This window comes from Rhincodon typus, chromosome 6, assembly GCF_021869965.1.
Source record: "Rhincodon typus isolate 14 chromosome 6, sRhiTyp1.1, whole genome shotgun sequence".
NCBI classification, from domain to species: domain Eukaryota; kingdom Metazoa; phylum Chordata; class Chondrichthyes; order Orectolobiformes; family Rhincodontidae; genus Rhincodon; species Rhincodon typus.
Window position 1 is genome coordinate 92,648,774 of NC_063337.1, and position 17,320 is coordinate 92,666,093.

Genomic DNA, 17,320 nt, shown 5'->3' on the forward strand with positions numbered 1-17,320 from the left:
ATCCGTGCAGATTGATTAGTATAATTAGTATTGGGTTGGAAGGTTTATGAAGAATGAGCAGGAAAGTTGAGTTGAGGCTGCAATGAGGTCAGCCATGATCGTATCAAATGGCGGAGCAGGCTTGAGGGGCTGAATTACCTCGACCAGCTCCTAGTTCTTACGTTCTTATTATTGAAATGACAATGTGCATCTTGGCTTTGAAGGTTTATTGTTCAATCTGCTTACACCACCTTTTTGGACAGTGTAATCCAGATTGTAACTAGTCACAGTGGAAAAAGATTTATTCTAATCTCCTTTCAAGTTTTATAATGGTTGCTATAAGGTAAACAAATCCAGCTACTCTAGTCACAGAATTATTCCAAATGAGCAATAGACTTAGTGCATTTTCTCACCTTCTCCCCTTCACACTGTACATTCTTACTTTTCAAATAGCAGGCTTAACCCCCTTTTGAATGCCTTGATTGAACCTGCCTTCACCACATACTCAGGCAGTGTATTTCAGACCATAACCGCTCGTTGTGTGAGAAAAGAGTTTTCTTATGTCACTTTTACTTCCTTTGCCAGTTACTTTAAATCTGTGCTCTCTAGTTCACAATCCTTTGACAAGCACAATCAGTTTCTCCCTATCTATTCATTCCAGGCCCCTCGTGATTTTGTATACCGCTAACAAATCTCCTCACAGCCTTCTCTTATTCAAAGAAAACAATCCTAGCTTCTCCAATTTATCTTTGTAACTGAAATTGTAAATTATTGGACCCATTTCTTATGTATCCACTCATTGGTGAGTACAAATTACTCAGTGGAGAACTGATGCAGATAATGTATAGTAGGTAATTAATGTTAAAAATTATATGCTAACAATTATTTTTGGACAAAATTTCAACATTGTAAAAGTTGATTACTTTGACAGAAATTTTCATATTTGGGTAAGTTTGCATATATGTTGATAATCGTTCTGTTCAGAGGAAAGAAGGTTAAGGGATTATTTGTTAGAGGTGCTCAGAATAATGAGGAGTTTTGATGGAGAAAATCAAGCAAAACTGTTTCGAATAATGGATTGTGGTAGGGGTAGGGGAGGTCATTAACCAGAGGGGAGAGATTTATGGCAATTGACAAAGAACCACATAGGAGATAAGAAACAAAAACAGAAAGTACTGGGAAAACTGAGCAGGTCCAGCAGCATCTGTGAAGAGAGAAACAAAATTAATGTTTCGGGTCAAGTGACTCTTTATTAGAACAACGGTCACTGGATTGGAAATCATAGAATCCCTACAGCATGGGAACAGGCCCTTCGGCCCAACAAGTCCAAATGTTATATCTGTTTTTCTCCCCACAGATTCTGACAGATCTCATGAGTTTCTCCAGCACTTTCTGTCTTTGTTTCAGATCTCCAGCATCTTGTAGTTCTTTGTTTTATTTTACATGGAGGAAATGATTTTTTTTTGCTTAGCAACTCGTTTTGATCTGGGATATGCCTGAAAAGACAATGGAAGCAGAATTCATAATAACTTTGAAATGAATATTTGGACATATACTTGAAGAGAAAAATATGCGGGACTATGGTGAGAGAATAGGAGACTGAGATTATTGGGTAGATCTTTTTAATAATTGAAACAGGCGCAATGGGCCAAATGACTTGTGTGCAGTGAGACTCCATAATGCTGCAACAAAGTCTAATGTGCCTGCTATAATGCTAAGATAGTGCACACCTTGCCCAAAGAGAGGTTTTTCTCTTTACATGTGTTTAACTCTAAAATTTACTCCAACCTTGGAGGGCTTTCTAAATCTTTAAAGTATTTTTTGCCTGTTATGAGTTCAGATACTGCAGCAAAACAACTCAAACATTCCTTAGTTAAAGCATAATGCTAATGAAAAGATGCAATTTGCAAATGCAAAGACAATTCAGAGTGTTTCCACTTAACTATAAATGGAGGAATGCCATCAGCCTTCACTTCATGCATTGAGTTCAAGAGGCTCTAATTGTCTGCATTTGACTGGTTTAACACTTCCTGAGAGAGTGGCTATTAAGGCAAAGTATTCTCGCATAACTGTCATCGAGTCGAACAAAGGCACTTGAAACTCAATGTGTGGAAACCACTAACATGCCTAAATTACCCTCCTTTGATTTTTTTTCGGAGTCCCTTCAGCTAAAATGGTAGAAGGTGTTTTCCCTCTGTGGAAGCAAGGTAGCTGGAGAGTTTTGTAAAGTCATCAGCTTTTAAAACAAAATTTGTTCTCCAGGAAAATTATTATTCTTAGAAAAACATACCAGTTAACACTCTCAATTATTCTGAGAAAAGAACCTTAAACAGATACTCCTTTCAGGTTTGCTTTGAACTTAACAAGCACTGATTTGTGGAGCAGACAAGCTAATGAAAGGAAATTAAAATTTCTGCCAACTTCCCCACCCCCATTCTAACTTGCTTTCTGTTACTTCTTATATGTTTTAATATATAATACATATTTTTAAAGGAGTTTTTTTTAGTCATAGCTAGGAGCACACTTTTCTGTTGCTATACGGATAATTTTGTCAAAGACTTGTATTTAACATCAATTGGTATCTAGTTGTCAGATCATATTGTGCACGCAGCTTTAAAAACTATTGAGTTTCATTTTAATGTTCATAAGTCAATCCCTGTAGCTTTAACCACTGGTGGTTTCCAGACACCTCTTCCAACATTTTGCTGCTCAGCTGTTTTTTCTTCCCAATAAAAAGCAAATCCCAGAAAATATAATTTCCTTCTGAAATATATAAAACCCAGTTAATTAATGCTTAGAATTGTAGTGTTATAAATTTTCTTAAAATGGATCCAACAGGCAAAAACTAAATTGGCCCTCTCTTGTCTCTAATGTCCCCTTTCAGAGCAGTTTTCCAAAAAAAGCAAGATGTAATGCTTCTGCAGACTTTTAAGTGGACTTTGTTTTAGTATTTTATGAACACTTTGCTAAGTGTGTTTAGCTGATTTTTTTTTGTAGCTTTCCATGTTCCATCAGAATGGATAAATAGAAACAGGAAACATCTTGGTGTACGGTGAAAGGAATAAAAGCCAAATTTGTTAAGTCGTGAAAGTGACTGTTAATGTCTCCAAGAATAATTTATTTGCGAAATGACTGAGAATCATAAGAGCACATGATTGCTCGAAGTACTGTCACCAGAACTGTAGACAGTCCACTCCCCCTGCTGTCAATTAGGTGACAGCACAGTTGGTTGAAGATAAACATACACCAGTGGGCAGATACTGCAAAGGGTGATTTACATTTCACAACTGACTGAAAACTATTTTTTGCAGCATTGGAATCCACCGAATAACATTGCTAAACTGTCAAGTGATTTGGTTATTTTGCTTCATTTGTGTTAATTTCTTTTTTTAGAAGTTTTGAGAAAATTATATTAAATGGCAATTTATTGGGGGGGTGGTGGGGAAGAAAACTTATGAAATGAGCATACTTAAGAATGGTGAGTTATCTCACAAAATAGGGACGAACTAAGGTTTCAACTAGATTATTCCAAAGGTTAGGGATTTAGAAGAACAGTGGCAAAAGCTTTCTTCATCTTCAATAGTGAAATTATTTCTGTGTTTGTCTGAATGAGGAAACATGGTTGGATTGGAAATGTAACATAAAATCTGACCATGGTGTCAGTGGTACAATATATAATTGTTGCCTTGAGGGGAAAAGACAGAGGTTGACAGGAGTTATATTTTGTCTTTTTCCTGCTCTTACAGGATGCTGATGAAGCTGTCAAAATTGCCAGGGAAATTGGTAACATATTAAGTTTAACTATCATATCACTGATTTAATTATAGACGTATGCATGTGTAATTGTAACTGTAATTTGCGTATATATACAACTTGCTTTTTAAAACTGATGGCTGTTGCTAATTTAATCTTGGAAAATGAGGACAAATAGAAAGTATAAACTCTTTAGTGAAATATTTGTTTAGTTGCTTTATTTTTGGCATTAGTATTTTAATTATTCAATATAATTTTTAACATTTTGCAGTTTGTTTATATTCTCTCCAAGATTCTTTATGGCCATTTAATTTGTTTAGGTTCCTTCCATTTCCTTAACCTGTCGCTGACTGAGATGCATTCATTGCAATTTGACAAAAAGCACGTAATCTCAGTTCTTGGTGGGTCCCACTTTGCAACTGGCCATGAGATGATCTGATAAGAATTGCCCAAGGGCCATATGTCTGTTTCCTTGCTTCATTACCCCACCCCACCCCACCAACCCCATTGCAAAGTGCCTTGCCCTTGCTTGGTGACTGAACTGTGATAAGGGATTCAACATTGGGATTGGTTCAAGTGCATACCTGCACCAACTAGTTTGTAGTAATTCCCATGCTTGTGGAATAAAAAAAATGTTTTTATTTTGACATACCGTTTCTACTTGTACAGTTCTTGTTCACCTACCATAGGACTAACAACGCTGAAGTATCATCACCTGGATTAATTTTTGCTGTAATACTAGTTACAGTGTGGAAATAGGCCATTTGTCTCTGTTGCACAAGTCTGCCCCCCTAACTTGATTTCATTTCTGCATTTATCTTTGTGTTTCTTTCTCCCTCATGCATTCCATTCTCCCTCTAGTACTTGTCTGGTTTCCTCATCAGTGCACGTATTTACAAAGTACAAAGATGTAAATTATTACTATTCTTAGTCAATAATAAACATAAAGACCAAAAACGCTAGTTAATCAATGCTGTTTTTTTATTATTATCTTCTTTGGATTTGGGAGGAAGAGGGATGGCTGGAAGGAGGAAACAAGTTACTGGTGTCCAAACTAACAATCTTATTGATTGGCGTACCCAGTGAATCAGTGGTGAGATGGGAAATTACACTTCAGATGCTATAACCAGAGTTGATGCACCAAGATTTAGGTAAAGGCAGGAATGATACTCTTGGTGCGGGATGTACTTTAATATACATTCCAGTAAACCAGTTGTTGGCTCCAGCGTTTTTGGACATATGGTCAGCTGTTATGCTCACATGACCAAATGATCAAAGTCAGTACTTCTGTCTAATTGTCCCCTGCTGCTAGGCTACCCCGTCATGATCAAGGCCTCAGCAGGAGGCGGTGGGAAAGGCATGAGAATAGCCTGGAATGATGATGAGACCAGGTGAGGCCATATTCAGAAAATAACGGGCAAAAAACCCCAGTCGGTTTCTGAGAGAGGTTTTATTGTGTAATTACGATTTTGATATTGGAAATATATTAAGAATGAAATAGGATGAAATCAACTACCTGTTTGCACAATGTTTGGCTGGGATTTGAGACAAGTGTTGGAGTGCTGGCTGAGACAGGCATTTAACATAAACAGAGCACCACAGGCAGGTTAATTTTGTTTATTTTGTTTGAGAGGCTGCTGTTAAAGCAAACAACTTCGTGTGTTAGCAAAACTCACTGGAATGTCATTCACTCCTCTCAGCCCCTGTTTGCTGAAACCTGCTTTGAGCCAAATGCTGCATTTGCTATACCTACCTCTCTCTCATCATCAGAGGCTGTGTGGAAAATAGGAGGAGACAACACCCAAGATGCAGCAAACAGGAACTTGAGCACAAGAAACAAACCAACTCCATTTGTGCCTGTTCTCTAACATGATGTGACTATCACGTTGAAGTTAGACATAACTAAATTAATCATAAACTAGTTTTAAACCATATTAAAGAATACTTTTGCTTTTAAAATAATAGCTTGACTTGAATTGAATTAGCATTATTGTCACAGCAGATAATTTAAAATTATTAAATGGAAAACATGATACATAATACACTCATATTGCACTTAAATAAGACATCGGGCTCGCTGTGTGCTGTTTGCCAGATTTGCATACTGAGTACCTTCATAGAAAAATAAGGGAAGCTGCAGCATGAACTGCTTTTGAGTGGCAGTGACAGTGACTAAGCCCTGATTTGTCCCCTGTCCTCCCTTCCAGTTGATGCTCAGTACATAGTGCTCTTGCCTGAGTGAGAAAGTTTTAGGGCTCAAACCCCACTTGGTGACTTGAGCACAAAATCTACAATGACACTCCCAGCACAGTACTGAGGGAGTTATGAACTGTCCAAAGAACGCTCCTTCAGGCTTGACGTTAAATTGAGGCTTCATCTGCTCTCTCAGGTAGATGTAAAGGATCCCAAGGCACTATTTTGAAGAGGAGCAAGGGAGTTCTGCCCAGTGTTCTGGCCAAAATCACTAATCGTGCATCACATTAGAGATTGTGGGATCTTGCTGTGTGCAAATTGACTGCTGTTTTTTCTGCATTACAACATTGACTACACTTTGAAAGTACTTCATTGGCTAAGTGCTGCGGGATATCATGAGTTTCTTACAGATGCAACAAGTCTTTTCTTCATGTTAAGGTTGCTGGATGAAATTTTGGACAACTATGGGACTTTAATTTTGTTTATGGCTGTCAGATATGAACAATAATTATTCAAAGTTCTTTTGATACTTATCTTAAATCTGTGTCCTCTGATTATTAACGTCCGGCTAAGAGAAATAATTTTTGCCTTATTTGGTTGGTTAAAACCCTGAATTCAATATCCCCTTAAACATATCTGCCTTAAAGAGAACAATTGCAGCTCATTCAATCTCTCCACATAACTGGATCCTCTCAGCAATGATATCATTCTTGTTAATCTCTGTACCTCCTCCAAAGCGTTGAAATTCATCCTAAGTGTAATGCTCAATATTGGACAGAATCCTCCTCCTGAAGCCTATACAGTGTTCTACAAAGGTTTAGTATAACTTACTTATCAATTCAATGCCTCTATTTATAAAGCTCAAGACAGTAACATTTTTTAACAGCCTTATCACGGGGTCCTGTCATCTTAAAGATATTGAATGTAAATTGATTGCTAACAGTTGACATCTTATGTTCTTTAATAAATTCCTGGGTAAATATTTTTAATATTCACTCTTTGCATTGCTGAAGGTCGTGAATGTTGGGTAAAAACCGTTAACTTCATAACTGAAACAAAAATAATACACTTAAAAATGTCTTTTAGAGTAATAGGGGACATTTTTCCCTTACCTGGTCTGGTGGAAAAATATGAAGAGAATTTAAAAAAACAAAATCTGGCTGACCAGAAAATCTTTTGCGATTTTCCTCTCAAGCTTCCACATCCTGCTGTATTCTTTGGCAATCCTCCCCACCAGCCACAGAACCTGTGATCTCTGTTTGAATGTATCACCCGCAAACTTACTAATCAGGCCACCTACATTCTCCTTCAAATCATTTTATATGTTATATACAACAGGATCCCAACACTGATCCCTGTGGAACACCACTGGTCACAGGTCTCCAATCTAGAAAACACCCTTCCTCTGTTATTCTGTCTTCTACGACTAAGCCGGTTTTGTGTCCATTTTACCAGCTCACGGCAGATCTCCTATGACTTCACCTTTTGTATCAGCCTGCGACGAGGGACCTTATCAAAGGCCTTTGTTTAAAATCATGTAGACCACTTCTATCGTCCTGTCCTCATCCATTGTCTTTGTTAAAGAACGCAATCAAGTTGATGAGACATGACCATCCCCGCACAAAGCCACGCTGTGCTTCTCTATGAAGTTCATATTTTTCCAAATGGGAGTAAATTGTATCCCTAAGAATTTTCTCCAATAATATCCGTAATCACTGACCTAAGGCTCGCTGACCTGCAATTTCCCAGATTATCCCTGTTGTCCTTCTTAAACAAAGGAACAACACTGGCTATTTTCCGTTTCTCTGGGACCCCTCCTGTGACTAAAGAGGATACAAAGATTTTGTACAAGGCCCCAACAATTCCCTCAGCTGCCTTCCTCAACATTCTGGGATAGATGCCATCAGGTCCTGGGGACTTTTCTACTTGAATTCCCTTCAAAATACCCAATACCACCTTTTTTTTTATATTGGTATGACCTAGATTATCAACATACCCCTCCTCAAATTCACATGTCCTTCTCCTTTGTGAATACCGATGCAAAGTATTTGTTAAGGACCTCGCCCACCTCCTTTGGCTCCATGCATAAATTCCGTCCTTTGTCCATGAGTGATCTTACCCTTTCCCTAGTGACCCTCTTGCTCCTTACATATGTATAAGAAGCCTTGGGATTTTCCTTAATCCTATTTGCCAACTAAGAAATTATGTCCCATGTTCCCTGCAATTTCGACTCTCTCTTCCTTCAGTATCACTATGCTTCTTGTCTGGTCCAAGTCCTTATCGGCCTTAAGTACCGACAGTCTATCCAACACTACTTCCTTATAGGTTTTGAACCCTTTTAGTGATAACGTTTTCTCTTCTTGTCACTGTGGCCTGAGCTGCGTTTACCTCCTTCGGTAAAGATAGATACAAAGTATTCATTTAATACCTCAGTCATGCTCCCTGCCTCCATGTGTAAATCCCCTTTCTAATTCCTAATTAGTTCTACTGTTCCTGGTATCACCCTTTTAATATATATATGTATATACAATTCCCCTTAGCTGCCAGTCTTTTCTCATAATTCCTCTAATATACTTGTTCATCTCCCCTTTGAACATTCCATAATCCTCTTGGCTCTCAATTATATTTTTACCAGACAGAATTCAGGAGCAGGGCTGGATGAACACAGCAGGCCAAGCAGCATCATAGGAGCAGAGAGAGGCTTGATGCTGCTTGGCCTGCTGTATTCATCCAGCCCTGCACCTTGTTGTCTCGGATTCTCCAGCATCTGCAGTTCCTACTATCCCAGAATTCAGGAGCACACTTTTTCTTCTTTATCTTAATTGCTATCTCTTTTGTTATTCAGGGTGGTCTGGATTTGAATGTCTTGCCTTTCCTTTTGGGTGGATGTACCTTGGCATTACCTGAACCATCCATTCTTTGAAGGTAGCCAGTTATTGATTTTGGGTTTTCCTGCCAGCCTCTTGTCCCAGGCTATGCTACTCATCTCTAGTCTTGCCCCATTGAAGGTGACTCTCTGCCAATTAATTTTTCTTATCTGATTGACTAATATTATTCTCCAGCATCATCCCGAACCTTTCGATACAATGATCACCATTCCCTAAATGTGCTCCCACTGACACTTGATCTACTCAGCCCACTTCATTTCCCAGAACCAGGTTCAACAATGCGTCCTTTCTTGTTAGACATGATGCATATTGCTATAGGCAATGATGTGGAATTATTTCACGTGGAGCGTCATGAGTCTTTGGTACCCTCCTCCTGAAAGCGTGGTGGAAGTAGAGAATTTGAATATTTTCAAGCAAAGGTAGATAGCTTCTTGATAAGTGAGGGGGTGAAAGGTTACCAAGGAAATGTGGATTTGAGGTTATAATCAGATCAACCGTGATCTTATTAAAAGGTAGAGCAGGCTTGAATGGCCGAATGGCCTGCTTTTGCCTCTTGTTTGTATGTTCCAATGTAGCCCAATGGCAGGCAGTAAAAGCAGGTGATATTCCTGGTTAGCCATGCAATGGAAAGAAATTTGAGCTATCCATAGCTGCCAAAAACAAAATACATGTAAAATAGTATATTGCCACATTAACTTCGACTGTTTGGGGAGTTGATTGGATGGTCACCATAGATCAGATTAGTACTAACAACATGAGACTTGATCCCTGTACTTGCTAGGGCTGTCTCATGACCTGTGTCCTTGTCCTGTTGGAGGTCATGGCGCTGCGTTGGACCTTTCCAGGGACACAAGTCAAGAAAAAGTTCCCTCAAATGTTTTGAAACCTTCCTGACCATCCTTGATGTATCCTTCGATAACATACCAATCATAAGGCTGCTTAATAAGATAAAATCCCTTGGTGTTGGGTGTAGTATATTATGGATAGAAAATTGGTTAATAGAAGATGGAGAATTGGGATAAAGTGTGCATTTCAGATGGAAACTCACACCTAGTGGACTGCCGCAGGGATCAGTAATGATGCGACAATTATTTACAATGTTTATTAATGACTTGGGCTCTTGTGGTGCAGTGGTAGTGTCCCTAATTTTGAGCCAGAAGGCCTGGGTTCAAGTACACCTGCTCCAGATGTGTGTCATAATGTATATGAACAGGTTGATTAAAAACATCTATATGAATGAATTGGATGCAGAAAGTGAAGGTACTTTTGCTGTGTTTGTGGATGACGAGTGGTGAGGATAGCACATGGAGTCTGCAGAGGGATATAGACAATGGGCAAAAATATGGTTGTTGGAATATAATATGGAAAAATGTGCGGGTTTGAATTTTGATAGGAAGAATAGAGGAGTTGAATACTATTGAAATGGAGAAAGACTGCAGAAAGCTCTGGCACGGGGGGATTTGAGGATCCTCATTCATAAATGACAGGAAGCTAGCATGCAACTTCAGCAGCCAGTGGGGAATGTAAACGAAATGTTGGCTTTTATTTCAAAGGGAATCAAATAAAAATAGGGAAATCTTGCTATAACTATACAAGGCACTAGTTAGAACCCACCTGGAATACATTTGGTAATTTTGGTCACCATATCTCAGGAAAGATTCTGCCGTTGGAGGCAATCCAGTGAAGGTTCATTATGTTGATCCTGGGAATAGAGGGATTTCCTTTTAAGGAGAGGTTGAGTAGGTTGGGCCTGTATGCTTTGGAATTGAGAAGAGTAAGGGTGACCTCATTGAAACATACAAGATTCTTAGGGGGCTTGCATTGTGGGAGAGTCTAGGAGGAGTAAAGTCGAGGAGGCATAATCTCAAGAGTAAAGGTTGCTCTTTTAAGATAGGGATGAGACAGAATTTCTTCTCTCAGAGAGTAGTGAAGTTGATGATTTTTATTTCCCCACAGAGGGCTTTTGAGGCCTGGCTGTTAAGATTAGTTGAGCCTGAGAAGGATTTTTAATCAGTAAGAGTATCAAGGGTTATGGGATAAAGGTAAGAAAGTGGTGATTCATTGGGCCAAATGGCTACCTTCTGTTCCTAGCTCTTCACTTTCCTACTTCACTTCTCTTTTGTATTAACCTCGCTTCATTTTAATCTGTTTTGATTTGACAGGAGCAAATATTGATTGTAGCCTTAGTAACCACCCTTCTGTGTTTCCCAAGATTGATTTTACAATCATTTTGTGCTCACATTCTGTTTGGTCTGAGTTTACTTCAAGCTTGTGATTCTTAAAGCAGAATATTTTTGTTCTTGCTGTTTTATTTGCAGAATCGATGCCTCAAGCAACAGCCCCAGTATTTCAATCTTATATGTTCATTGATAAACATGAGAAGTAATTCTGTTGCTTTCCTTCCTGTTTATTGACTAGTGATGTGTAAATGCAGCACATTCATGAAAGCATACCTCGTTCTTTAAGAAGGAAGAATAATAATTGTTTATAAAGAGCATTTCGTATTCTTGAGATAGCCTAATGTAATTTGCAGTCAATGAATTATTTGCTGAAGCATAATAACTTGTATCTCATAGGCAAATAGAGAAGCTACTTTGCAAATCACATCTTTAGTAGACACCTGGATAGGCAGATGAGATATTTTATTCCAGTGTCTTCTCATTTGAAGGATAGCATCTCTGGTCAAAAGCAGCACTCCTGTTGCATGCCAACAGATTTTGTGGTAAATTTCCACATTGAGACCTGACTACAGCCTGTTTCCTTATTTCTTTCTCTGTAACATCAACTTACTGTGCTCCTGCCTCATCTCAGCTGCTACCGAAACTCACGTGGTGCCTTTGTTACCTGCAGACTTGACAATTCTAACCCATTTCTGGTGGGCTTCGCACATTGTCTCTTCCCAAACTTGAGTTGATGCAAAACTGTGCCATCTATGTCCTTCCAGGCATTGTTTCTCATTTATCATGGCCCCAGGTCCAATGATCATTTTGCAGAGCGGAATCTGGCATTGCCTAGATTTTAAACTTGTTGTCTGTTTTCAAATTTCTGCCCTACTTTCTCCAGGCCCACAGCCACAGAGGTATCTGTGCTGCTTTAAAGCAATCTCATGGTGTACTTGGATTTCCAAAAAGTATTTGGTAAGGTGCTACAACAAAGGTTATTGCACAAAATAATAAATTGTAGGAGGAACATATAACATGGATAAAGAATTAGTTAGCTAATAGGAAACAGAGGGTAGGGATAAATTGGTCTGTTTTGGCTTGGCAATCTGTAACTCATGGAGCACCACAGGGATCAAATATTTCCAATCTCTATCAATGACTTGGATAAAGAATCTGAATTTATTTTCTGATGACGCCAAGGTAGATAGGAACAGTAAGTTGTCAAGTGGAGGTGAAGAGTCTACACGGGGATATATGAGTGGGCAGAAAAATGAGAAATGGAGTATAACATGGGAAAAAGTGAACTTCTTCACCTTGACAGGGCAAACAGAAAATCAATACACAGAATTGTTACAGAACAGGAGGCTACCTGACCCATTGTGTCTACGCTGGTATTCTGAGCACTTTAATCAGATGCTGTTTTTCAGCATTTTCCCTGCAACCCTCTGCGTTATTTCTTTTTAAATAATCAATGACCTCTTGAACGTCCCAATTCAACTTTTCAGATGGGGTATTTCAGTGCATGCTAAACATTTTTCCCATCTCTGATTTGCTTCTTTTGTAAAACACTTTAAAACTCTGTCCTCTGGTTCTTAATTCTTTTCTAAGTAGGGCCATTTTCTCCCCATATACTTTTCCCACACCCCTCATGATTTTGAAAACTATAATCGAATATCCTCTTGACCTTTTCATCTCTAAGGAAAACAGTCCCAGCTTTCCTCATACCTGAAATGCTCATCCCTGGAAGCATTTTCATAAACCTCTTTTGCACTTTAGCCAATGCATTCATGTCCTTTCTATAGTGTGATGTCTAGAACTGTATACAGTACTCCAGCTGAGGTCCAACCAGTGTCTTATATAAATTCATGTTAACCTTGTGGATTTTGTGCTCTATTCCCCTCTTAATAAAGCCTGGAATTCTGTATACTTTATTAACTGCTCTCCATCTTTAATGGCTTATGAACATATACAGCCAGGTGTCTCTGCTCCTGCATAACTTCTTTAAAATACCCTTTATTTTGTACTGTCTCTCCCACTTCTTTGTGTCATGTTGTATCACCTTACACTTCTCCATATTGAACTTCATCTGCCACCTATCCATCCACTCTATCAACGTGTCCATATCATATTAACTTCTGTGCTGTACTCCCCACTGTTTACAATTCACCCATATTTTCTGTCATCAGCGAACTTTGAAATATTCCTTTTGTTATGAACCAGATCAAACCCCCTTCAAGTATACTAAAGAGATAGCCTAGACCCTAACTTTTATCTTATTTAAAGGCAAGTGTAAGGTGCTCCAGATGTCATTCGATTGGTCACACTACTCAGCTTTAAGCAAAATACACTTTATTCTTACATCCAATTAAAATACAAACAAAAAAGAATTGGTATAACTTAAACTCTGTTGGAAAACCTAACAGAACAATAAATTATTTAACTCCTAAATAGCAACTGTTCCAGTATAGTAACATCCCAAAGACACACATTTGGCAAAGGCACATTCAGTAAAATAGATTGTCTCACGTGCGATGTTTCTCAGTCCAGGAGAAAAGAACATCAAGAGAAAATTCTGGCAAAGAGGGAGAACTTGGTCTTTTTGTTTGCTGCAGCAGAGAGAGAGATGTACGGCAGCTTCCACAACCAACTTCAAAGCAACAGAAAACTAAGCTAAACTGAAACCCGAGTTCTGTGGAAGCCTGACTCAACCATTCATGCTGCTTCTATTGTTCTAACTGTAAAAAAAGGACACCCAGGGCTTCACAAGCTGTTTCCTTTAATGGTTTGGAAGAGACAACTCAGCATTTCTGACTCAAAACCTTTGTTCAAGAAAAGACAAAATACACTTCTTAAAGCCATAATATTGTTATATATGCACACCAAGATCTAGATCATTTGTATATTTCAGCAAAAACATTGGTCCCAATACGGACCCTTGGAGCACTCCAGTACTAACCTTCTTTCTGCCTGAAAAATACCCATGAACCATAACTGTTTCCGATTCCACGGACCATTTTGTATCCACATTACCATTGTCTCTTCTATTCCATGACCTATACCTATCTTCACAAGTCTGCTGTGTAGCACTGTATTGAATGCCTTCTGGAAGTCCATGTACACCACATCATTGACATTGCGCCCAGCAATCCTCTCTGTTATCTCATCAGAAAACTCCAGCAAGCAATTCATTTAAATGGGGAGAGATTCCAGAAGTGGTGGTACAGAGGGATTTGTATGTACTGGTACATGAATCAGAAAATATTAGGATGCAGAAACAACAAGTGATTAAAAAGGCAAATGGAATTTTGGGGTTTATTGTAAGTTGAATGGAATACAAAAGTAGGGAAGGTTTGCTGCAGCTGTATAGGACCTTGGTGAGACTAACATGGAATACTGTATACAGCTTTGAACTCTTTATTTGTAAAATGATAGAATTATGTTCAAAGCAGAGCTGAGAAGGTTTACTGTATTTATTCCTGGGACAAAGCGCTGAACTTATGAAGAAAGGTTCAACAAAGTTGTAGGAAGAAGGTGGGGAATGATGTTAAACTGAATTGCTCATTCAGAGAGCCATTGCAGACACATTGGTCATTTGGCTGTCCTCCACACTACAACAATTCTATGATTCTGAGGTTGGATCTTTGCCCTGTAGAGTTTAGAAGACTGGGAGGTAATCTTGTTGAAATATATAAAATCCTGTGGGGATGTGACAGGTAGGTGTTTTGTGCAGTTGGCTCAAACTAGTGGGCACAGTTTTAAAAATAATGCATCTTCCTTTTAAGAGTTGTTCTCTACCTGAGAAGGCTGATCATTATATTTATCCAATGCTGTGGAGATAGATTTTTGATTTGGCAAGTTATTCAAGGGTTATGGGAGGCAGACAGGAAATTGGAGTTGAGAAAGCAATTATATCAATCCTGGTCATACTGCTTTTGAGCAGGTTTGAAAGGCCAAATGGCCTACATCTACTCCTCAGTATTATGTTCTTATGATCTTTGAGGATCCCTGACTTTAGTTGCTTCACCATCAGTATTCAGCTCCTTGGCTAGCAATTAAGGAATGGCTGTTTGGTTGAGTTACGAGAAGTGCTTAGGAACTGTACAACTGTACCTTAACATTTCCAGGCAATGTTAAGAGAGGAAAGAAGAAAATTTCAAAGAAAAGAATCTTGCACCTGGCAGAGCACCTTTAACTATTGAGTTAGTACATTTACCAATCTGTTGATAAACCTGTTCATGATTTTATCCTTACTGGTTCATGAATTTTGCTACAGCAATAGCAGCTTGTATTTACATAGCACCTTTAATGTAGTAAAATGCCCTAGTGTGTTTCACAGGAGCGACAGAATCAGACAGATACACTGAGCCACTTAACAAGATAAGGAGGCAGTATGACAGTTGACCTTACACTTGATTTTAAAGAGCATCTTAAAGGAGGAAAGAGTTGTAGAGGTTAAGGGAGGTAATTTCAGTGCTCAGGACCTAGGCAGCTGAAGATATGGATACCATTGACAGAGTGAAGTCTAGGAGACTAGGATTGGAGGACTGCAAAGAGGGTTGAAGGACGAAAGGAGATTACAGAATGGGGAAGGCACAGCCATGGAAAGATTTGAAAACAAGGATGAAAATTTTATAATCAAGGCATTGCCAGACTGGAGCCAATGTAGATCATTGGGCAAAGGAAAAGGGTAAGGACAGTGCATCGATATGCAGTCATAGAGTCATACAGCATGGAAACAGACCTTTTGGCCCAACTCATCCATGCTGACCAGGTTTCCTAAACTGAACTAGTCCCATTTGCCTGCATTTGACCCAAGTGCAACTGGGGCTGACTCTTGCCAGAAATCAGCAAGTTTCATGGAAGTTTCTCTTCATGTGCCGTAGTGAACTTTCTTGTGCTATCTTCCCAAACTTACCTCATTACCTATGTACCATGCCCTGTGGTGCCCTGCTTACTGTATTCTCCCATTCACCATGGTAGAAGTACAGAACACTGCTCACATATCCTGGGATTGCTGGCCACCAGCGTTATCTTTAAAATACAGTCATGAACCCAGTCAAATGCTGGAAGCCCACAGCTGCCTTGAACAATTCCTGTCAATTATCCATAGACATGTCTGACAGATGGAAATTGGCACACCGCTTTGCCAATAGGGACCTCTAGGTCCTGGTTGACAGGAAGGGCATTCAGTCACTGCACATGGAGCCTGCTGTGAGATGTTGGTGACTGATGGATGTCTGGAGGACAAGTGGCGAGCTGCAGTCAGCAGGTTACTGCTGTTTCACATCAGGATTTGTTGCTGTCTAGCTTCTACCTAATGCGTAGGAAAATTGGAAGCTGCAAGTTATGGGGTGACATGAGGTAATAAAGCGGACATTAATTCTTGTAGATAGGCTTCTCAGTACTCATTAGTGAGATATTGTTTTGCTGTTCGAGACTTGGTTGAAAATGGAACTTTTTGCACTCAACATCAAGAATCACATCATTGCAGATCTCTTGTGATTCATCCAGCTTTCTTGCCAATGACCATGTCATTCATACCTATGAAGATTCTGCCATAGATTTTTATCATTATCAAATTATTGGACCCTTAATTGACAACATGATACCTAATGGGATGAAGGGCCTTCAGTTCTTTTGCCGTCGCCAATACTATAAAACTGCATATGCTATATATTACACAGGGTTAGAATTCAGATTTGAAATAATGTTTAGTAATATTCTGAATTAACTTAAAAATTAAACAACCTCAAATGATCAGATGAAGATTATCTTAAAGTGGGATGTATTGTCTTCTGGTAGTTCACCTCACAATTTAAACATTTCTGGATTTAGTTCAAGTAGGAAATTCCCACTCACTTTTTATAAATGAATAGCTTCTCTAAGGGATACTTATTTGTAAATTTGGTTCAAATTGAATTGTGGTTACAATTTGGTATTCATTGGCCACTGAATCAAGATATTTGGGGACAATTTTTTGCCAACATTGAAGAATGTGTGAAGATAAATGTTCAATTTCTCCTCATGCCTCATTTATTATTGTTAGCGAAAAGTCACTGACATCTGTGCTTGTACAATTGAAAGAAAGAAAATATTCTTCAAAAGCCCCCATCAAGTATGAAATTGTTTACTGAGGTAGAAAATCAGCAATTCTAATACAGAATGTTTAGATGTATGGTATAATACAAAATCTGCTGCTAGAATTCCAATTTCAGATGGAAAGACAGAGCTGAAGTGATTAAATCAGCACCAAAATTCATTTGTTTTTGATTGAATAAACAAAGAATTTCACAGTGTAAGATTTTAATTTATGTGGTGTTTTTAGCGCGGCATGGTGGCACAGTG

At 38.8% G+C, this 17,320-nt stretch overlaps 1 protein-coding gene across 1 annotated transcript in view; it reads left to right on the forward strand.

Moving 5' to 3' along the window:
• pcca (propionyl-CoA carboxylase subunit alpha) overlaps positions 1-17,320 on the forward strand; it is a 191,045-nt gene that overhangs the window by 120,441 nt on the left and 53,284 nt on the right. The window contains exons 8-9 of the mRNA XM_048598411.1: positions 3,726-3,762; positions 5,045-5,123. Of these exons, the coding sequence (XP_048454368.1) occupies positions 3,726-3,762; positions 5,045-5,123 (116 nt within the window). The remainder of the gene's footprint in view (positions 1-3,725; positions 3,763-5,044; positions 5,124-17,320) is intronic.